This window comes from Centrocercus urophasianus, unplaced genomic scaffold (genome assembly GCF_019232065.1).
Source record: "Centrocercus urophasianus isolate 14NV4802_14NV808 unplaced genomic scaffold, USGS_Curo_1.0 seq_15, whole genome shotgun sequence".
NCBI lineage: Eukaryota > Metazoa > Chordata > Aves > Galliformes > Phasianidae > Centrocercus > Centrocercus urophasianus.
The window spans coordinates 46825886-46849561 of record NW_024884697.1 but is presented as its reverse complement, the minus strand read 5'-3'; the positions used below and the strand labels follow the sequence as shown (position 1 = coordinate 46849561).

The following is a 23676-nucleotide window of genomic DNA, read 5'->3' as shown; positions in this document are numbered from 1 at the left end:
TCCAGCTGAACTTCAACTTACCTGCAACTTTAGAAGGTAAACTTCTTTTTCTAATTGAACATAATTGTCTGTTTATCAGTTAGAAAAGTGGAGACATTTATACATAAAGTAGAATGTAGGTTACATTTAATAGCACAGATCATTCTTAGCTGCTTCTGCATGACTCAGACATGGTTTTTCTGGAGTGTTCTCGGCAGGTGAAGCTGTGACTCTGTCAGATCATTCTCTCATATGTGAGGTCTACGCAGTACATGACTTCACATCCAGCCTTGCTGACTTACACAATGAGGTGTATATGGCAGATGATAGCCAAATCGCTGCTGATTTTCCAGTCTAATCATAACCAGCTTTCAATCAGAGTAACAGACTTTGACATCAGACAGATTCCTGGTTTGAACTGCACATTTCTACAGGTAGGCTATGGGTTGAACACATAAAAATCGAATTATCCCCTAACTTCTCGAGATGCTATCTGTACATAACATGTGAACAACAGAAATAGGGAGTGAAATGCTAGAATTTGGCATTGTGACATTTGGTGTGGGCTCTCTGCATATGGGAGTGGTCTAAAATCTGTTCAAAGCAGTCTAAGTCTCTATATAAATTTAGTAAATTGTGGAGGAGGACTGATGTAATTTAGTCCTGTATTCTCACCAGCACCAAACTGACCTACGTCTTTCTAGAAAGTCTGGTGTAGATATTACTGTGAAGGTGCAGATCAAAGTGAGTAGAGAGATTATGATCTTTTCCTCATATGAAATGCCAAAGTGACACTTTATAATTTCAAAGCTAAGTTGAGAAGTTCAGCTACTCTATTAACAATGCCGGAAAACTGCTGCAATTATTACCATCACCATTCTATTAGCTAGGGACATTATCTTGGAGACTGTGAGCTGTAGGATGATTAATGACCATGTTTATTCCCACACAGAGAGGGAATTGGCCTATACTGACAGCAGCAAAAGGGAAGTCATACATCTGTGACTAAACACCAAGATAAGCATGAGAGACTGTAATGGCTTTAAATAAAAGAAATTCAGAGAGTAGAAAGTGTGGTTTAAGGAAAGAAGAGGAAGGAGGGAAGGAAAGCTAAAATGGGCAGAAAGGAAATACAAGAAATGGGAAAAAGTCATCATATAAACTAAGCAAGAGGCTGTAAAGTGATCTTTTCTCTAGTAACAATCACGTTTCAGTTTCCACAATGTCGGGCTAAAATCATGATTTTTCAATAATGATGTGTCACAATGTTCTGCCTCTTGTACCACTGAAGGTGCATCTGACAGCCTCACAGAAGAAGTGATTTGCAGAAGTGAAAGAAATGAAATATTCCCCTGCTGAAACTACAAAGGCAAATCCTTGATATGAGTAAATGGGAAATGATTCCCATAAAGCAAAGATCTTGAAGAATATTTGCTTATTTTTTTTTAAATGGAGTCAGCTACATCTGAGCCTTAATCTGCCCTGTGTAGACTGCCAATGATGAGAGAAGGTGAAAACATCTAAGCTGATATCAAAGACCAGTCTGCAGAGAGCTGACATATCATGTATGCATTTAATACTCTTGTCAAGCCACTATTGTCCACTTCAAGGCAGCAAACAACAGTCTTGTGAAACAAAGACCCTGAACAATTAAGCAGAAATGTCTAATTTCTACACTGGTGTCTGACGATGATTGAATGGCTTTGTGGGAGCTGCAGCTTCAGAAACTTCTTGAAACTTCCAGCACATCATTAAGATTCAGTCAAGTTAGTAAATGTAACTTCAAGCTGCTCTTGTATTGGATTTCAGCATCAGCAGTTTTGGAAGTTTATGTGGTATGAGAGGCAAGACAATCAGCAAATTTTGCAAATCCAAACTGCCCCCACAAGACAGTCTCAGAGCTGAAAATGCAATGCATGCTTTGCTGGACCCACATAAACTTACCTGAGTCAGAATGCCATATCATTGCGATTACTATGGACTGGAGAATGCAGTTGTATTGGTCCAGGACTTGGGCTGAAATATCTGCACAATATTCCACTGCCAAATGGATTTGTAAGCATGCACTTATATGGAAGATCTCATAACTGCATCCCGTCACACACTGTAGACCTGGTTAACATTTAAAAAAAAAAAGGACTTGAGGAGACTGAAGTACATGTCCAAGACACAAATTATTACACGAGCCTCTTACTTTGTCAGGCAAAACAGGACAGATGTGTGCACTTTACAGATAGCTCCCATTTGTCTATTGACCGAGCTGTATTCTGCTGAGTCTGAAACAGTGTCTAACTCTTATAATAAACTATGTCCTGTCTGTCTGGAAACAAAATTCTGCATTGAGGGTCAGCTCTGTGGTTCCATTTGGCTGCCTACTCCAGTACAGTGAATATTAGGATATTAGAAAATTGTTTGATTCTGTTGAACTGTAGATTTTAAATCTGTCCTCCATCTCATTGCTGCATTTTTGAGGCTTCAGCTAGCATGGTAAAATGGTCCCAGGCAGTAGCCTTGATGCCAAGAGCTGCCTTTAGCTGCATTGATGTTCTTGTACTTGCCTTCCTCGCCAAGCTATCATCTCTGTGTTGCTCATCACCCTCCATTATGCTAAGGTTAGCTGATGAAACCTTATATCCTATATCAAAGACACTGTAATCCATAATCACCACCCTGACTACAGAATAGGAGCCTGAAGCCTCTCTGAAACAGTTTTGTTAAACTTAATACTTACTACTATATATTTTTTTAACTTCACTTGAAACAACTAATTCACCTTATTAACTTACTGCCCCTACAACTGCAGTAAATACTGAATAGCTCTCCAAGTGCCATCTACTGATGTTTTTTTACAGGCTCAGGTCGACTGTCAAGTCAAAGTCAAGTTGAACTTTTCACAAGGTGCACCATTTTTTTATGGGTAGTGGGAAATTCCCTCAGCCTGTCTTTATCTGACAGGGTTTGGTCTCTGAATGACTCAGCAGAGATCCTTTGTTTTCTGCTTTCAAATAAAAGCATGCTTTCTCTGTGTTTAATGTGTTTGATGTCTTATATTAGCTGATATCACAGAACATTTTCCTCTGCCTGATACCAAAACTGAATACCAAAATTTAGAGGTTGTCCGCTTGAGTTAATGCCAGTTGTAGCTGTATCTCTGCACAAGATCTGATTTTTCTTCTCCCTTGCTATTGATTGGAATAATTCAGATTTGAAGCGACAAAAGTCTGATTCACTTGGGCCTTGTACTCACCGTACAGACATGGTCAATCCTTTAGAGAAAGAGTATAAAACCAGAAGTTGAGAGGGAAGACTTCTTACTATTTGTTTAAGTAGCAGACAAGTCACGTGGCTGAGTAATATTCGTTTCAAACTGTATGAATTGGGAAAGGGTTAAAAGGAAGAACCTTTCTTCAGTGGAGCTACATGTTTATGATCCATCACACATTTAGCTTCATATTCTGGTATGCGGTGACACAGAGCAATGGGAAAATGGGGCCACCACCCAAAGTCCTGTAATGCCAGTTACAACTGCTGTTATTCTTGTCTGTAGATTTCCCCTAACTAGTTTGTTAATTTCTGACAAGAACAACAGTGCTTTGCAGCTGGAGTGTAATTCCACTCTAATCTATAGCAACAGCTATGAACTCCAAGGACAGAATGATAAGCTTGTGATAAACCATGGAAATGGCAATATGATAAGGACTTCTACTTTATCAAGATTTGTTGTAGATCAGGATCATGCTGATTTACCAGGATAACGCAACATGTGACCCACATATTTGCTGTTTATCAGGAGGTAGCTTCAGTCCCAAAGAGTAATATTTCTGTGTTTGTTTTTTTTTTTAAGGTGTTCTTTGTAGACAACAAGAAAAAAAAATCATTCCAATAAGTCAATACAGCTGCTCTACAGCTATGTTTCTCATCATTTACATTACTTTCTTTGAAATCTGGGTAGTAGAAAAATTGACAATTGTTGGAAAGATAGAAAAAAAATGTCCTGGGTATTCTCTGTAACATTCAAAATTAAAGATGATATCCTTCTTCTAGACAGACTAGACTTATAGCATGCTGATACTAAATAAACATAGATGGTACTGTTTTGTTTTCTTTTTTTGTCTCTGATCACTTCTTTTTCCTACTTGAACCTCTAGCAAAATTGAAAACAAACAAAATTTTTTTTTTTTTAATTTTCTCCAACACGATCTTGTAAATCTTTTTAAAGTGAGGCTAAAAGCTGCTAAAGCTGCAGACAATCAAAATAATTTAGACGGGCAATAGTGGTCAGCAAATGATCATAACAATCATAATTAAGCGAATCTAAGATTATAAATAATTGCAGGAAAGTTTGAAAACATCAATTTTAAAGGAGGCTGTCAAGATATTTTATTCTGCGAATGAACGCAATTTACCACAATACATGTTTCTTCACAAAATTGTTGAAAAATGCTATGTTGGTTGTCTTTGGGGTGAGAAAAAATAGGAAGATGAGTTGACAATCTGTTTACTTTATTTTTGGTCATGCTAGGACTACTGGTGCCAACTTCTGTACTAATAGTTAAACTGTCTGGTGGCAGCTGATACTTTCATGTAGCTTTTTGCTTGAGTTTTCTGAGATTTCCATTCCATATCTTTTATTTTCTCCTCTCTGAGTCATCAAGTGGAAATAATGATTCATAATTAAGCAAAAATTGAATTAGCCTACGTGCCAGTGAGAAGGTCCAAAAAAATAAGCTTGACAAAAGTATCGGAGTTACACATTCCGAATAAAATTGCACTTTTACTGTATGAACTCATTAGAGAAAGGGACTCGAGAGTACCCTGGCTGACCTACCATTGCCATTTTTCAGTACTCTTGTACTTTATACAGAATAGACGCTATTTAAATAATGGAAAGTCTATCACATCAACCACTGAAAAAGGACTAGAAAGATCTTACAAAGATCGAGGGAGCTCAAGGAACAACTCTGTGGATATTTTTGCTCTTCTGGTTTCTATTCCTCTGAGTATCTTTGAGCATTCAAGAAGATTGAGAATAGATTTCAGTCAGGAAGTTGGTGCTGATTATCTGCTTCAAATGCAGCCTGTTAAAATCTAGTTGTCTATTATCCAATGAAACAGAGGTCAGAACAAACAAAGCACCATAGATTCAGGAACCAATCACTAAGTTCCGTGATACAGTTCTTTGTAATGTTAATTTGAGCTGGTATTTCTAATCTAACACCCACACATCTCTTATGTTTTGTAATTATGCAATATGCACATGGGTACAATTGTTACTGGTGAGAGGCTGAATAGTGTTTATTTATTCAAATAAATACAGGACCTTGCTATTGAATGTTAATTGTTCTTGTGCTTCTGAAGACAGAGTCTGTGATAAGCTTCAGGATGATTCAAGAGGAGACCTCCATCACCTGTTAATAATGCTGGGATTACAAAGATGAGGTGCTCAAACTGATGTACATACAACTGACTTATTGTATAGGTACTTGCACAAAGTAAACATATTTAGTGCCAGAGTGCTTTTCACCTTTCTGACAAGATAATAACAATACTGATGCCTAGATGCCACAGAATAATGGAATAATTCATCAGGGAAGTCAGATGCAGTTACTTAGTACTTTATTCCTTAAAAACTGGTTAAGATAGAATAAATAGTTCTAGAAGATGTGCTTTAATGAAGTTTTAGTTTACACTTTCTGGATTAACCTGGGGGCTTTCAGGAGAGATTATCTTCCCCTCTTATTCCCTAGGATTAAAGATCCCTCAGGCACAGACAACAACTAACACCAAAGTACAGAAGATTTTGCTTTTATTTGTAGCAGGCCCATCAAACTTTGTGCTTTACATATAAGACTCAGTTGTCTGTTTCCTGTCCACCCTAATGATCTACAGTATCAGAAACTCTCACATTTACAGCACAGTGCCACACCTTTTCTTTGTCTTTTTTTACCTCATGGAACAGAAGCTATCAATCAGTCTGCCAAGTACTTTGGGATCATGTAACAGGGGAAAGTGTGGTGTTCAACTGTGTGCTGAGGAGCACGTGGCTCACCCCAGCTGCACTCTCCTGCAGCACTCCCTTGTGCTCCATGCCACCTGAAAATGAAGGCATCCTCACATGGTGGAACTTGACACTGAGAGATTACGCGCACACACTGGGCAATTAAGAAACTGAGAAGTTAACAGTTCATTTAACTTCTGACTTGGACCTATGGCACTGTGAAGGCAAGGAGCAAGAGAAGATGTAAAAAGCGATGCTGTTCTAAGGTTATAGCTGATTTTACCTTTTGTTTTTAAGGAACATTTTAAAGCTGCTATGAAAACTGAACAAATACATGACGAGACAGGTAGAGAAACCTCACTGCTATTACATACTTATTTCTACTTGCATTAATTACATGAGTTAACTGTTTCTCTCGGAGAGATGAAGAGTATAAAAATGCAGTGATCTTGTTCTACTCAAGTTAAAGACAAAACTTCTATTGACTTATGTGGGTTAAGCTTCTGGTACTTTGTAAATACCTATAAAATGGGCCAGTGGTAAGCAGATGGTCTCAACGTGAAGAGCTATATTCTATTCTCCATATGTGGCTCTGTTCACGTACGGTCCAGATCTTTACGTGAATAATGATTTAGAATTACTCTACTAGAAATGCTAGATTAGAAGCTGCTGTGTTCAAGGTCTACTCTTAAATGATGTTTTGTGGTTTTCCCTGTTGTTAGGTGTAGGAAACATTAATGCAACAGTAATTTGCTATTAAAAAAATGATTGTGTAGGAAGTCAATGGAAATACATTTTAAGTGTACTCATCATCTTTTAAAACAGGCTTGGAAAGAAACCATGAAGCTGCAGCTCTGTTGTTTTGTGTCAAAAGCAATGGCAATTGATTTTTTTTTTTTTTTTTTCTCTCCTTGTTTTAAAATTATCAGGAAGGTAGTAAAAGTAGACAAGTAAACTGATATATTATCTGACAGCCTCAGATCTCAGAAAAGCAGAAACTGCTGTAGGTGTGAACAAAGAGCCCAAATTTGCACCAATCACACTCAGTACTTTATTTAAATTTGCCTGTTGATTCCTTTTGTCTTGGACTTCTCTTCCGTGCACAGCCCAATCCATAAGACTTGTAGTATTTATTTTTTTGCCTTCCCTTTATTCTATGTACCTTTCTCAGTATGAATGCTTAGGAAATCCTAAGAGACCTACTCATGAAAATTGCCCCAGTGTTCTTTAGAGGGTGCCTCTTAGTGATGCCATTCACAATATGGATTTTGATCCCACAGGTCTCAGATGGGCCTGTGCTGCCTGGGAGCAGACCTTGGTCTCTAGTGTGCAATGCTCTGTAAGTACTAATGGACAAGCTTTGTGCTAAGTCTACTCTATAAATGGAAATGAAGGCTTCAGTCTGGAGGACTATGAAGCAGACATTTCTGCCAACAATAAAAGTGCTCTGATGGTAAAAGCTATAAGAATGAAATTGATAGCCTATCACAGGAGAAAATAAATCCTTGATTTATGAGCCCAGCCAGCAAAGATGGTATAGCAACATAACTAGAGATGCCGGGCAATGCAAACATGAAGTAATCAACTGTTTTCCTTTAGGTTTTAATGCACCTTTTATTTTATTTCCATTTTAAAGAGTCTTTTTTACAGTCCATTTGTTCCCTCCCCTTAGTTCTCTCAGCTCATTACCGTGATGAAATGTTAGTGCCCTTATCAGGCAAAGTTTCAGGTAATGCTTCAGTTTTACTGCTTCAGCCTTTCCATGAGCAAACATTCACATCAACCTTTAGCCTCTCTGCTTTCCTGAGTTTTGCTGTTGTTAGTTTTTCACAAACCAAAGTGCCACCTAGGATACCAGAGGGATGGGCAGAAGTGAAGGAAGGAAAGGGGACGGGGAAGTGCCTGAGAAGGATTGTACATTCTGTCCTTGAATCTACAGTGCAGAAATCTTTTTTGTGCTTGAATCTACAGTGCAGAAATCTTTTTTGTGCTTGCCAGAAATAAAGTCTGTGTGAGGTATCTGGAAGAAGAGAAAGGCTTGACGAGGAAAAGAAAAGAGAGAACACACACAATGGATCTAAATTGAACAATAATGAAGCAACGGATGTTGGGTCTGGCCCTTTGGCTTTTTTTCCTCTTTATGCAGCTGGTGCAGCATGTTGGTTCAAGTAGGTGTAGCGACAACAATTACATGATCAATGTGATGCTCATGCCTGACTCGGACTTCCCATCAACTTCTGAAAATTTGACATCAGCTGTGGAGGAAGCCTTGTCAACAATACAAAATGAATTAGAGACAGAAGGTAAGGCAATGGGTGTTGGTGATCTCTCCACCACAGTGGTTTCTTCTCATTTTTTGCCATATCTTTCTACTCATCTGGCCTTCATCAAACTGCTTCTCAGACAGGCTTGTTGGTTCTCTGTTCACCTTATATAGATCTTACAGAAATAATGGTTTCTCTGTGAGAAAAGAAGTGCTCTGAAGATAGAAAGAGATAGTTTTGCTTTTATAGTAACTGGGCAGAATCTTTCTGCATGCTTTTTAGTTGGTATTGAGAACGTGGAAATTGCTAAACTGGATCAGTGATCCATCTAGTGAAGAAACTGAGATGCCCTTGTTTGAAAACTTAGAACTCATTCATCCGATTTCACAATTGATTATGATGGGAAAAGTGAGACCCTCTCTTCTGCTGGCCAGATTAGCTTCTACTCTCTGAGAATAATTTCATAATAATAATTTCATCTGTTGATCACATTATGTCTAAAAATGTGAAGAGTCCACCGCTCTCATCGTCACTATCTAGAGTACCTTGGGACAAAGGTTCCAAAGAAACGATTCACATTCTGCCCCCTAGTTGAAGGAGTTTTTGTTGAATTTTGTTGAAAAGCAGTGTCTCAAACAAAGACCAACACCAAAAATGCTTTGTACTGAGAGCACTTGCACCCAGCAATCAACACCAGGGCATATTCTTCATCTCATCCTAAATAGTGGGATCCAGGTAGGTGAGTTTCCTGGTGGAAAAGGATAGCAGACATCTTTGCACAAGACAACTCACATGTGTTGGAAGAAGAGGGATACGGTGTATTAGTGATTATCTCCAGCTCTTGAGGCTGTTCACTTTTACGTTGCGTTGCAGGAGTAAAGGTTACAGTCAATGCCTCCTTCCACCACTTCAGATCATCTCTATATGTCTCACAAGGCTGTCGCACCAGCACCTGTGAAGGTGTAGAGCTCATCAAGCAAATTTTTGTGAGTATTTGGTTTCTCTAGGTTATTTTCCTAAAAAGAAAAGACTTTCTTTCGTATATGTTTGTGCACGTGCATGTAAGTACGCATGCATCTGTGGTTCTATGTCCGTCTTTCTATATTAATTTTTGAGCCTATTGTTCAATTCCAAACTAACTTGAGAGATAGGTGAAATTATCAAAGACATTCCCATGGGTTTTGTGAAGACAAGCAGTCAAACACTCTGTGAACACTCTGTGTTTGACCTTACTAATGAGGTTGTCATTTGTTAGTAGTGCCAGCTGAAGCAGCCACCTGCTTCAAGCTACTTATTGCATCTTCAGATTATCCCTTCTGTCATATCTGCACAGATCTTTGTGGGGCCACATAATTAAAGTAATCAAATAATAATAAAAACAAATAAACAGCAACAACGAAATCCAACAAACTACAACAACAAACTACCCAAATACTCCAACAGCCCAAGTGGAACAGAGAATGTTCGTTTCCTGCTGGTTCAGTTCCCTGATGCATCGGCTTACAGAAACACGTGCCAGCACAAAGGAGGGAGCAGTGTGAGCTGGGAACTGCAGGCAGGCAGAGGGCCTGGCACTGATAACAAAGCATAACATGTGACTGTGCCCAGGGGGCAAAGATGAACTGCATGCTTGTTTCTCACTGGAAATGAGATATGTTGTATGGGAGAAAATGTGTGAATCTCCAAATGTTGGAAAAAGTTTCAGTTAGAACTGGTGCCTTGCAAGAGGTTCAAGAAGCTGCATTGCAGTGGACTTTCTCATGTCTAATCACTGTCACCTCACAGTGAGGCTTTGTCAATCAACTGTGAATTCTCACATCTAACAATTTATGGTTGCACACTGTAGTCTTTGTTAAGAAGTCCCTCATGGCACACAAAACTGCTTTGGTCTGTGCTTTTCATGTATGCTGTTGCAACATTCTAATCCTAATCTGCACTCTCCCTCTCTCTTCCCCAGTGAGGTCATACTCTGCCTTTTTGTAACTCCCTGTGATTCCTCCCTCCTTCACTCTAGTTTTGTTCTTTAAATCTTTCTATGCCTCCTTTTGTATTCTGTCTTTGCTTTTGCTGAGTAAATTCCGGGACTCCTTTTCAAATCTTAAAATTCTCTTCAATTTCCCGTCCTTCTCACCACGCCACCACACTGTCCCTGCTACAGACCCTCTCTGATCTCTTGCAGGATAATGGCACTCTTGGCTGTGCTGTCATAGGACCTGCTTGCACTTACGCTACCTACCAGATGGTCTCGTAAGTACCACCCTCTCCATGTGATATTATGTTAAAGATATCAAGTGTTGAACAAAGTTGTTTTGAGCGCAGCAAACCAGCAGAGACATTGGGTTTTGGGATACATCAGGCACTTTGATGTCAACAGTCAAGGCAGTAAGGCTATTGTGCATAGCCACTCAAGTTTGGAAGGGAAAAGAAAATCCCCTCCAAGAGCCTACTGATGCAGTTTCATTACTATTAGCTAAGTGTTTCCAATTGCTCATGATGAACTGATACTGGGCTCAGGAGACGACTTATCAACAACCACAGAATGAAAGGGGGATGATAATTTAAGGCACTAGACATTGAAGAACTGCAAAAGTGAGGGTCCTCCTAAGTGGGCTTTCAGTTACTGAGAGGAGCCTGAGTTTGATGTGGCATGAGAAGATAAAAAGCCCCAGTTATCTTCAGTAAAGAGTGTTTAGATAGGGAACAGACAATTTCATCCTAACTCTTCTGCTTGTGAAAACATTTCTGAACAATGAGTCTCTTTACTGTAGTATTATACATAAATCTGTGCAATTCTGTATTGCATTGTACGTTAATGTGTTAATTCTCAGACATTAGGAAAACATGAGCTAAATCTGTGTTGCTTTAGCATAGCTGATTAAAAAAAAAAACACACATCAGTCGTGAATACAAATCAATACTGTTACCCATGTAAATCATTCTCCCTGCTTTAAAACTTTGGTAGCCTTGTGGTTTCACTAAGACATACAGATAAAATTGGGGTACTTTTTCTTCAAGCTAGTTACTCCAATATTTCCAGTGAAAAAATGTGATTGATTTATAGAAGTATAAAAATAATAAATTCTTATGTATAAGACCATGATAAAATACTGTTCAAAGTGCCTCATTTTATTCACTGTGACTCCTAACTTTCTTTGTCTTTCTGTCTGCTGGATATAGAGCTGCCCAGAATGATGCCAAAGTCTTTTTCTCAGACTCTGGTAAAGTTTCAGCAGTATACAGTAAAAAGTATGAGTAGTGGACATTTATGCAAATAATACTAGCAGGCAGCTGGATTTGCCCACAGTGCAACAGATCTACAAATCAGAACAAGTGATTCACCTTACAACACCTTAAATCAGAGAGAAGAAGGTCCATTTCATTATGAAAAGCTTTCCTTGACATTACATCATCTATGTCTGTCTCTGTTGTGACAGCTTTAAAACCTGTAGTTTGTGAAGTGGCACTTATCCTGGAAAATAACATTTTGTCCTAATAATGCTAACAGTGCTGATGAGAATGTTTTTTTGCGGTTATAATAAGGGAACAAAAATACTTTTAGTCTAGTCTGATAATCTGCAGCATCTAGGGAAATACTTTTATCCGACTTTTAGTTTCAGGACAAAAAATATCACTGCTTTTCAAATCTGCTGGTAGCAGAGGATATCATTATTTGTTCTCTCTGACTGATATTGTTGCTCAGCTCCTAAAATACCATGAAAGATTCTTCTTTTGACTTGTAGGAGTAAATGGCAACAAAACCTTCACCCTCCAGCATGATCACAATACGGAGATAGAATACATACCACATTAAAAATTATATTGGTGGGCAGGAAATCATCCAGCATTCATCGCAGATCAGAGAAAAGACCAAATCCCTTTGTTCATCCAAAACTGACATCACAACATTGCCAAGACTGTTGGGTGTCTTCATATTGAGCATGCAGCTCAATTTGTAAATACATTTTGTGACCAGTCTACAGGTGTGACTACAGTCACCAAAGATACATAGGTTGACAAAAAAAAAAAGAGTTGAAAACCTGTTAGAAGGATGTTGTTTATTGTGTCAGCAGAATGACACAATAAATGGGGAGCTTTACTTAAAGTAACTTCTATGCCCCCTTTTTGTAATTTGTTTTTCCAACCTGGCCCCTAGAATATGCCATATAGATGCCATCATCTCCTAGCTGTTTGGTAGTTGTTGAAAACAAACACTGCTTACAAACCAGCTCCTGAGACAGACAACAGCATCTTGTCCTTGATGATGACCCAGCAGCAGAAATGGATGGGTATGAGAGTCCCTTGACTCCCACCATAGTCCGTGGGCAGAAATGGTGCTTGATACCTAAAGAAACTGGATGAAGAATATCTATGCTGTGCAGGGAATTGGAGCCAGTGGAAGAAGACACCCAGATCCATTCTCTGCAGTGCCAATACATTGAAATTTGCTTGTGTTCTTTAGGAACCTTCTGTTTCAGGTTAAACTCATGCAGGGTGCAATGAGAGGGAGCTGGGATAGAAATCATGTAGCAGCAGCCTTGGTGCTACAGCAATCCATTCAGACGTGTCTTCTTGTCTCTCCCCTCAGAGTTGACACAATACTGAGCCTGCCTCTGATCTCTGTAGGGAGTTTTGGACTGTCCTGTGACTACAAAGAAAACCTAACCCGTCTTCTGACCCCAGCTAGGAAAGTGAATGACTTCTTCTATTATTTTTGGAATGAAATCCAGCAGCCGTTCAAAACTAGCACTTGGGAATCTGTCTACATTTACAAGAAGAATGAGAACTCGGAGCAATGCCTCTGGTAAGATCTAAATCCAATTCTGTCTCAGCTGTTGTCCTAATAAGCTCCACCTCCATCCTCAGGCATGGTTCCCATAGACTGTTCTAAGTGCCCTGCATACTGGGAGATGCCTTACTGCTACTATCCCCTGTCTTCTTTCAGCCCCTTTTAGATTCTGAAAGGCCACTCTCAGGTCTCCCTGGAGCCTTCTCTTCTCCAGTGTGAACTGTCAGCCTCAGCCTGTCCTCATAGGGGAAATGTTCCATCGCTTAGATAGCTACTATATTCATAGAAGATAGCTATTATTTGTATTTCCAGTTCATATCCTGAGAATGTTACAGAATTTTAAGCAGAATTTACAAATCTATTGGCTTCAGACCTTCTTTATAACTTCTGAAATGTTAAAGCTCCTTTTCTTTAATGCTGAATTAATAATAAAAAAATAAAAAATTCTGTTTCTTCCCATTTGATTGTCATTATTCATCCTAATATGGCTGTAAGATGCGCCTCATTCTGCTTTAATGGAAACTGTCATCTTGAATTTTTTCAATTGCCTAATTTAAAAAATCTGTTTTTGCTAACACATGAATTGTTCTACATGGGACAATTGTTTTCCCCCCGTATATATAAAAGCATATGAATACTCACAGTGACGGCAACAGCAAGTTATGTCTCCAACTACGCATATGGTCCTGTAAGTTAATGATTAGCAACTCAGTTCTTGAAAACAGAAGGGAGCAAAAGATATTTTGTAGATTATAGGACAGGGATCTCAGTGTTGCTAAATGAAAAGTTTGAAAGCAAAGAAAATCCTTTTCCTTTTCCCTCTGCATTAACTTTACTTCAAACAGAATGTATTTTCCCAATAGGCTTAGGCTAGAAGATTTAGGAGTTGGCTGTTTTTGCTTAATCTTTTATCTGGCTTTTACTCACTTGGTTGTTTCTTACCATTCTCATTTTTCTCCTTCAATTTTTAAGTGACTCAGTATAACTCTTTTTGCTCCTTCCTTTCCTTCCTTTTCCTCTTAGGGAACCTGTATTTTTTTAATCTAAGATCTTTCTGCAGCTCTCATTTACTCCTTTGAATCTTCACATACTCCTTCTAAGACTCCAAGTGGGGCCTTTTACAGCAGAGCTTTCTGGCTCTGTTTCCCATTAGTCTCACTTACTCTAACTTCCCCACAATCCTGATTTTTTTCTTAACTGTTAATGTCTTATTGCATGATTATATTCTCTAAGCCCATCCTTAGTTTGACCAGGCTCAAATACACCTGGATGACTTTTCAACAGTTCTAATTCTTTGGTGATCTGTATTGATTTCCTATGACGCAGAAAAAAAATGCTCCATTCTGCTTTTCATATACTGTAGACAGTCTGTCTGGTGTTTTGATTTATAGGAGAAATTGCACAGTGCACATGTGAAGATTTAACCATTTTTTGACTTTATCTGTGCTCCCTCCCCTCTGCCAGGTACATGAATGCATTGGATGCTGGAGTCACACAATTCTCTGAAAAACTGAAGTTCAAGGACACTGTGAGGACACAAGACCAGTTCAGAAAACTTGTGAAAAATTCCAAACGGAAAAGCAATGGTAAGGAGGGGCTGAGGGTGCACTCTTCTCTGCAGGTAAGTTACTTTTTCATCGAAATCTGACTATTCTCTTAGCTACATTTTAGAACTAGTCTTTCCACAGTGAAGTACAGACATCATTTCACATGGATGCAAATAGAAGATGGCACAAACCTCTCAGATTCCTCTCCCTATCCCCATAAAATATGGGGATATCCTTGTTCCAGAAGCCTTCTGGGATGATTTGTCCCATCTAGATATAATGTTATTCCTCCTACATACTCTGATTTGTGAAAGATTCAGAAATCCAGGAATCACAAGCCCTCCTAATCAAGGCCCTAGATATTACAAGAATGCTTCTTTCTCTACCATTCCCGTGTTTGCAGCTCTGATATATAAATGGTCCTCACTTGTGCCATCAAAGGGCACTTCTTCTGGAAGTGATCCACCTAAACCTGAAAAACAGATGAGTAATACCTCATTTTCTTCAAAGCCTGGCATCAGCAGGCCAAGGGAGCACAAGAGTGATAAGTAAACCACTTAAACTATTGCCTGAACTCCATAAACTCTTATAAACTTTCATATTTTGTAGCCTGGATTGCATCAGAACTGCTGCTGCTTACTTGAGTGAGATAATGGTGGTGCTCTGGTGCAGTCAAACATAGAATAGGCGTTGAGGCACTTTCTACCAGCTGACTTTCCCTTAGATATCTCTATCCCTCAGATATCCTGTGCAGACAGACCCAGCATAATGCAGGTAATGTGCTTTAGTCCAGCATTGCTACACTGCCTGCCACTCAGGCACCAGGGAGCAAGCAAATGTCCTTTCCTTATCTGTACTTCTCACCTCCATTTTTGCCCAATCTGTAGTGATCATCATGTGTGGCACTCCAGCTGACATCAGCCAAGACCTAGGGACGGAGACAGTGGATAAGGACATTGTTATCATCCTGATAGATCTCTTCAAGTAAAGTATCAACTTTGCTTTTCCTATTTTCTCTGCACTTTGCTGAAAGATACAGATAATGGACATAGTCAGTGTGGAACTGTTCTGTTGAAGAAATGCTTTATCACAAAATGTTTTCCATTGCTTCTTTCCTCTTGTCTTGCTCTTTATATAACTTGTTTGGTGTGTGAAACATGGCACATCTTCTACAACATTCCAATTAAGTCCACAAAAGATTTTTCTAAGGTAGTGACCAGAGCAGAGATGGTTAACTTTGTCCTGTGGACTCCTCAGAGCAGGAAGCTCTGAATGAATCAGAGTCCAAAGTTGGTCATGAGCTCTTCACATGAGGACTGTAAACTTTTCGTACACTCTATCCAACCAAGGCAGCTGTGGAAATATGGATTACAGTGTATTTTTCTAGGATCCACTTACTCATTATTAAATGACTTAAAGGGGAGATACAGTTGTTTCTTCCAAGGAGCAACATCTTTATAACTACAGGAATCTAACTTTTCAGAGATATTCCTTAGTACTCAGCCTAAGTATTCTGTTGTTCAATTTCATCTTCCTATCACTAATTACAAAAACCTTGTAGCTGAGGACATTGACTAACTTTATTGACTAAGTTGTATCCTCAGCTTTGAATGAGTAAATAAGTGGACCAAGAGCTGATCTCTGGCCCTAAGCTGAAGTGACAAAGCACAGCCCACAGCCATATGGCTAAACCATGCCCAAACTCTTGGGATTGGTTCCTGTCACCCTAATAAGGCATGGTCTGGGACAAAGCTAGTTGATCTATACTGAAACTATGTCCAGGACTCCTGTTTGTCCTTCTGGTACACCCAGCTGCCTCAGACTATCTTATATGCTCCCCTCCTTAATTCTGCTACATATCCCTCTGATCTCAAACCATTTTGATCCTAAAACAGAATCAAAATACAGATACTATGTTAGATCTGAACATAAGCCATAAGAGAAGGCGAAGTCTGTGCTTCTACAAGCATCACGGCCCTCACACAAAGCAATGTGTTTAAATTTCCTTCAGTTCTGAGTCCTGTTGCATCTAGGACACATGGAGTGTTCAAGTCTCCCTCAAGGGAAGGGGTGTGCTATAGAATTATCCAGTCTGGTGGAATCTAATGAAGTTTCCTTTCCATCTGGTTAGTTCAGTTCAAGCCTCAATGAAAATCAATTTGAAATTATCTGGGGTTAAAAGTGTGATGTAAAAGTTGTAAGACTCAGAGAGAGGCAGGAACAGGGTTGTGGAGTTGGGATCTCATCTGATATCTGAGGAGCGGAGCTTGTGGTCTCCAAAAGCCCTTAATACTGCACTTACTGAAGCAAACAAACAAACCTTTAAAAGGATGATCAAAAATGTTTAATAAGAGAAGGTTCCTAGAAAATGAGTTTTTAATCAGTCTAGCTATAGCAATTGCTAAATTCCTCTGTGGTATGTGAATCAATATGTTTTTGCCAGTCTGGGAAGCTCTTCCAGATGGCCTGTCAGGATGATGAAACCAAAGACGCCTGAAAGCTACAAATGTTCCTGCTTGTTTTAGCATGCTTTTCAGTTCACACAGTTTCTTTTGATTTTTCCAGATCACTGAATTAAAAAAGTAAATCAGTAGGATGCCCTCTGACCTCTCTGATTGTTTATGCCCTCTATTAAATGTTTTCAGGGCAACTCCTGCTGTTATCAATTCTAGCAAGAAATGCCAGAACTAGAGGAACATGTAAAAGAGTGCTAAAGAAGCCAGAAATGTGCACAGCAACATGAAAAAAGTGACAGATTCCAGTACTACATATTTCAGGAAGAGACTCCATTTTAATAAATACAAATTCCTGCTTTGAAGAGGAGAAAATAGGACAGAAACGAGTTATGTTAATAATAACACTGTTTCAGATTGCCAATCTATTTGATATTACCTTTTAATATAGTTAAGCACACAAGCTGGCATGAGGGAATGAACAGCGTAAAGGGTTTTGTCTATGATTAGTTTTTATTTATATAACTACTATATTAGCCTGTTAAGTAACAGCTCCACTGGGGAGGGGAGAATGCTGTGTTGCTGCAGCCCCTATTGCTGACTCTTCATGAGGTTTTTCACTTTGCCTTGCAGGAACACATATTTCAGGAATACTACCTCAGCCCGTTACATGCAGAATGTACTCGTCCTGACTCTACCACCAGCTAATAACAACTTCAGCACAAGGACTACTGACATCAGCCTGGTAACCATGCTGTTTTATATCTGATCATCACATTCAGCTCACACATGCTCCTGCACTAGGAAATGAAAACTGAAAACAGAGTGATAATCACCCCCTGTCATGCTTTTATGTCAACATTTTCTTACATTCATGCAAGATGACTTTTTGTTCTGCTGTAATGATGTAAAAATGCAGTGTCATAATGATATCATATTCCTGCTTTGTGAAGTTCAACTGAACCTTTTCTGTTGTTCTGCAAGTATCATGTCCATGGGACTGGGGGAGACTCATAGATCAAGGCTTTCTGACTCCACTTCTGGTTGACTGACAATCTTACGTTTTCAGTGTAGCTGCAAAACATCAATGAAGGAAGATCTATAGGTGTAATAGGGATGCAAGCATGGAAAGATAAGATTTCTGTGTGCAGATATGTGTAAGTGGTGGCAATCACAACCATTGCTGTTTCTGACCAGAGATGTTCCAGTTTTTGTAATTTTCAAGAAACAGGTTTTTTTTTTTTTTTTTTTTTTTTTTCCTTTTCTTTTCTGTAGGAAATGCATACATGTCTTCTTAAATTTCCTGGAAAGCTGAAACTGTGCAAACCTTGTATCTGCTTACTGATACTGATACTCCTGCAGTCTGCCCAGGAACCAGACTGTACAAGAGAGTTCCTCCCAGGATTTTTGGCTTTGAGCTCCAGCTCTCCAGCTTTTGGCTGGCTTTACTGAGTTTCCAGATCCCTCAGCCTGGGTTCAGTGTTTTTTGGGTGCCAGCTCTGTGGCAGGCAGCTGGGAATTTTGGCACGGCTTCTTGCCCTTGAGCTGTGGCCATCTGGAAGCCCAGACTTGTTGGCACCACACCAGATGATCTGCACTGAGAGTCTAATCCAAAGCCAAGAGCTTAGTGTCCCACTGAGCACACCTGCTTAGAACCCACAATGTAGAATTTCTTGAATCCAGAATCAGCATGCCAATGCTTTACATGGGCCTCTTATACATTTTTCCCTACTTCCCTGTCTTAAGACACCAAAAACATTGTTTACAACTTTATACTTCCAAGAGAGAACACCGATGTAGCATTTCCCATGTAATCACTCAGCACGCAGATGCTGGCCTTCCATGCTGGAAATTTTGCCTATCCAGATTGCCAAAGTTACTGTAGCTTTAAAGCAGAAATATGAACTCTCAAATTGCCTTTTTTGTTTCCTCCTCTTCTAGCTGGAAGATGACTTTGTTATTGGCTATTATAATGCAGTCTTGCTGTTTGGACATATTCTGAAGAAATTTATCTTCTCCCAAAGCCCTGTGTTACCTCTCAGTTTCATCAATGAATTCCGAAATATCACTTTTGAAGGTAAAAATGTTTGGTCCTGAGCAGGGCTCACTGAACTGAAGAAGTGAAAGAGATTTGTTTTAAAGTACTCTTAGGATAAGTCTCTTGTACATTAAAAAAAAGTCCAAGCATTTCAGTGAGTTTTATTACTACTGTAATTTTTCTTTTACTTTTCTATCATTTTTATTGCACGTGTTATCTTCAGTATTAACAAAACATAGCAGTCGTGCAGAATCACCTCAGTGCCACTGCAATTAGCAACAGCCTGTTTGAGAAGCAGATTCCTTTCTGGGTCATGACCTTTTCAAAGAATCACAGGGTCATAGACTCATTAAGATTGAAGAAGGCCTCTTAGGTCATCTAGTCCAACCATCAGCCCAGTCCCACCATGCTCACTGACCATGTCCCTCAGTGCTGCATAAGCATCTTTGGTTATCCTTTGTTTGAAACAAGATTCTGGGTGAGATAAATTTGTGTTCAGGTTCAAAATTCAGAAATAGTAGCAGCCCAACCTAATAAACATTTCTATAATCTGTAGAGAAGATCAGAATTGTATTTGAAGAATACTGCTGTCAAAAGAGGGATGGGAGGAGTGGAGAGAGAGCTTCCTGGGCAGCAGAGCTGGAGGACGGGGATGGGGCCCTGAAGCTGGTGCCATTACTTTGAAAAAGAGATGAACTCTCTGTAAGGAGACTTTTCAGAGAATGAAAAAGGTGTTAGAAGAGCAAAGAGTTTCAGAGTCTGCATGCAGTCTTCCTCTAGAGACAACCTGGCATTCAGGTTTCATTTTCAGTTCTCCATGGGTTGTTAAACTGTGGCAATGTCTTTTCTATGCTTTGTAGCAGAGACCTAGTTTTGGCTTGAGATAAATACTTATGAAATATGGTTAATGTTCAAAACATCTTTGAAGTCCACTTAGCAAAGCTTTAATCAATTAGATTCAAACTGTTTTTAGTTTACAAAGGCATTGTAGACTTATGTGTCTCTGCTGAGAGCATAATCCAGCTGGCAACACAATGGGTCTTCATAGTCAGTGTTCTTGTTCCTCTTACAGGTTGTCTAGTACCAGTGGACTTTTGTACTTAAAAATCACAGAAATTGATCATGAGGAAAAGATAGAGACAGCACATACACAACAAAATCACAAACAGTATCTGTCTGAGCGCAAAGTCCCATCTGTCACTTCACATCAGAGATCTGTACCAAAGTGCCTACTCAAAGCTCTGTATTTATTGTCTCACCTACTTTCACAGAACACGGCTAGAAGTTTCCCAGAGTTTCCTGATGTGGCCTAACAGACTTTGTGCTTATCTTTGTTTTAACCATAGCATCCCAGCAAAAAAAAAAAAAAAAAAAAGTTTGCTTATGCTTATTTCTGGGCTGCATCAAAAGAGTAATGCCAAGGAATGCAAGGGAGAGGATTATCTCCCTCTACTCTGCCCTTGTGAGGCCCCATCTGGAGTACTGTGTCCAAACCTTGGGCTCCCAGTGCAGGAGGGATCTGGAGCTGATTGAATGTGTCCAGTGGAGGCCACAAAGATGATCAGAGGGCTGGAGCATCTCTCCTATGAGTAAAGACTGTGGGAGCTGGGCTTGGTTAGCTTAGTTAGACCTGGAGGTGTCTCCAGGGAGACCCTTCCAGTACTTGAAGGGAGCTTATGAACAGGAGGGAGACCTATTTTTTTATATGGACTGATAGTGATAGAACATGGGGGAATTGGTTTAAGCTAAAAGAAGGGGAATTTAGGTTAGATATTAGGAAGAAATTGTTTACTCAAAAGGCAACAAGGCACTGGCACAGCTGCCCAGAGAAGCTGTCGGTTCCTCATCTCTGGAAGCATTTAAGGCCAGGTGGGTGGCAGCTCTGGCCACAGGAGGGGGTAGGAATTAGATGATCTTTAAGGTCCCCTCCAACCTAAGCCATTCTGTGATTCTATGAATTCTTCCTGAAGTCTGTATCCTTTTTTTATATTGTTGAAGTCATCTCTTTGGTTTCATTTAGTTTGAAAGATAAGTTACATAGACTTTTTTTTTTCCTTGTCTCAAATTAATCTTGCATATTAGTTATAGGTTTCTTTTTTAAAAAAACTCCTTGAAGTGAAAAGTGTTGAATCACCTTCATTCTTCCTTCTGTAGGTGCTGGCTGAGTAGAGTGTTCAAATAATAATATTTTGATATGTAGAAGGTGAACTGTGAAAAGATTAACAAGCACAACACAAAAAACGTCATTTCCAAACAAAAATAATGATGCTGAACTTTAGGAAAAATAAAATAAATCATTAGCAACCGCAGCAGAAGAATCTGAAACAGACCAAAGAGACTTTCCTGAACAAAAAGAAAGGAAAAAATGGTGGTGAGATTTTCAAGAGTGGTTGATATTGGCAACACTTGCTCTTGTTGAAGTGCCTGGCCTCATGAGAACAAAGTCAAGCCAGTGCTGAGGGATGTAGAAGTTTCCATGCTAAAATCCTTGGAATGTTTTCCAAAGGCAATTTCTCAGTGTACACATCTGCTGACATTAGGAGTCAAGAGATGAAAGGCAAGGAGAACTTGGTTGTAATAATATTGTTAGAATTAAGCACATACCTATCAAACGAGTCAGAGGAATGAAAGTACCTCCACATTTCCTTTCTTGCTGACAGACTCAAACTGCAGAGGGAAATGGGCAATTTCCCTTCTCACCTTTAAAATGATCCCTTCAGAGGAGTTTACTCTGCCATTCTTGGTATACTGAAGAAACCTGACATATATATCTTTTCTATGGCTAGAGGGAGACTTTCCCTTTCTGCGCAGTTTGTTCAACACCTTTTTTTGGGTTTTCTAGAGAAAATGTGGAGCATTATGAAGGGAAAAGCAGTGCTACGCTAAACTGATATGTGCTGTAGCATGTAGATGAAGAAGAAAAAGATTCTGAGCAACAGAAATCCTTTTATTTGACCTATCATTCCTGTCACATATTTATTTCTTGGATAATACAAGCCATCTGACTAATTCTGTGTGTCCACAGGTGCACAGGGTCCTGTGACTCTAGATGCATTCGGAGATATTGATAACAATTTGACCCTGCTGTACACGACACAGTCTGCAAGTGATGTATGTATGTCCAAGAAGCAACTGCTTGGCCTTGTATATGAAAGGAGAAACAAAATGCCACGCACTATCACATAAGAACAGTGTAAATAACCTGAAGTGGTGTCATGTCAAGTCATACTGGGCATGCTGGGAGGGGGTCATAAATGGCGTGCTGGATATGGGCAGGATTGATGTCATCAGTGGTTCACTAAGTGAAGTACAGCTAGTGACTCAGATGCGTTTATTTTTAGGCAGGGGAGAGGAGTAAGAAAGAATATGGCAGCCAAACATATGGCTAAGCTGAAGAGAAGACACCAGTGTGGCAGAAAGAGCAAGAACTACTCTGTTGAAGTTTGAGCTGTGCATCTTTAAGGGTAGTTAGAAACAAGGGACAAAAAAAAAAAAAAAAAAAAAAAAAGAGAGGCAGAACTGCTGCTGACTGCATTTTTTTTTACTCCTACAGCCACAGTACAGAGTTCTGATGTATTTCAACACTCAGGAGAACAAGACGTATGTGGTATCTACCAGTCCGGATTTCATCTGGAAGAGCCACAGGCTGCCTAGTGATATTCCAAGCACTGGTGAGATATCCATTAAACGTACCTCTTTTTCCAAGAGAGTTTACAAAGCCCTCACACCTAATATCCAGCTCTATCTCTGCCCAAACATTGAACCTGACATCCCAGAAACCACCACCTACTTTTGAGTTTTTGGTGACTCCTGGATTAAATGATTAACAGTCTGCGTTATTCAGCATGGCAGCGTACAGCCCCGCTGGTCAGAGCCAGCAGGTGTTTTGCCATTTGCTACATGGCAGTTGGCAATGGGAAGGCATATTTTTCAAGGTATAATATGCAAGATGAAAATTCCTGCTGTGGCAGTGGTTGCAAGGGTGAGTGCACCGTGGGTTGGTTGGTGCTTGCCTGAGACATTCCCACTGATGAGAGAGTGTCCAAAGGTGCCAGAGTTATAACCTAAGGCTCCATTAGTTTGCTGTGCTGTTGACCTCCATTAAGGAATGCTATAATGCAAAGTGATAACTGGAGGAACAAGCACCACCTGCAGACTAAAAGTCATTCACAGTAAGGTGAACACTTCTATTCTTCAGTAAAGTAAAACAGGGCGTGTGTCAACCCTGCACCAGCTTGCGTTGTGAGAGCTGTGCTGTCTGGCCCCAGCCTTCGCTGTGCTGCTCCAGTCCCATTTTCATCCTCCCCTCATGCACCGCATGCACTATGTTATCAGAGGACCTCATTATCTTCTATACATTCCCTTGAAGATGTCCTTGTTTGAAGTGGCTGCACAAGGGCAAAAGAAAAATGTTTGGGAATTGGCAGAACCATCGTGTCTATGAAGTGGTATCTTAACACTGAGTACATCATGAAGCTGGAATTCATGGCCAAGCTACACATAAACAAAGTAAAACTGCCTCTCACAAGCGCTTGATTATTTTGTTTTCGCATTTGTAAAAATACACGTTTCTCCAGTGCGGTTCTGGATGCGGAGTCCTTCGGTGTGTTG

The 23676-nt window shown here is 39.7% G+C and overlaps 1 protein-coding gene across 1 annotated transcript in view; it reads left to right on the top strand.

Moving 5' to 3' along the window:
- Positions 1-7764: 7764 nt before the first annotated feature.
- GUCY2C (guanylate cyclase 2C) overlaps positions 7765-23676 on the top strand; it is a 43107-nt gene continuing 27195 nt past the window's right edge. The window contains exons 1-10 of the mRNA XM_042815687.1: positions 7765-8280; positions 9115-9227; positions 10421-10488; positions 12827-13042; positions 14492-14613; positions 15462-15558; positions 17661-17772; positions 18969-19104; positions 22091-22176; positions 22619-22736. Coding sequence (XP_042671621.1) covers positions 8070-8280; positions 9115-9227; positions 10421-10488; positions 12827-13042; positions 14492-14613; positions 15462-15558; positions 17661-17772; positions 18969-19104; positions 22091-22176; positions 22619-22736 — 1279 coding nt within the window. The 5' untranslated portion in view covers positions 7765-8069. The remainder of the gene's footprint in view (positions 8281-9114; positions 9228-10420; positions 10489-12826; positions 13043-14491; positions 14614-15461; positions 15559-17660; positions 17773-18968; positions 19105-22090; positions 22177-22618; positions 22737-23676) is intronic.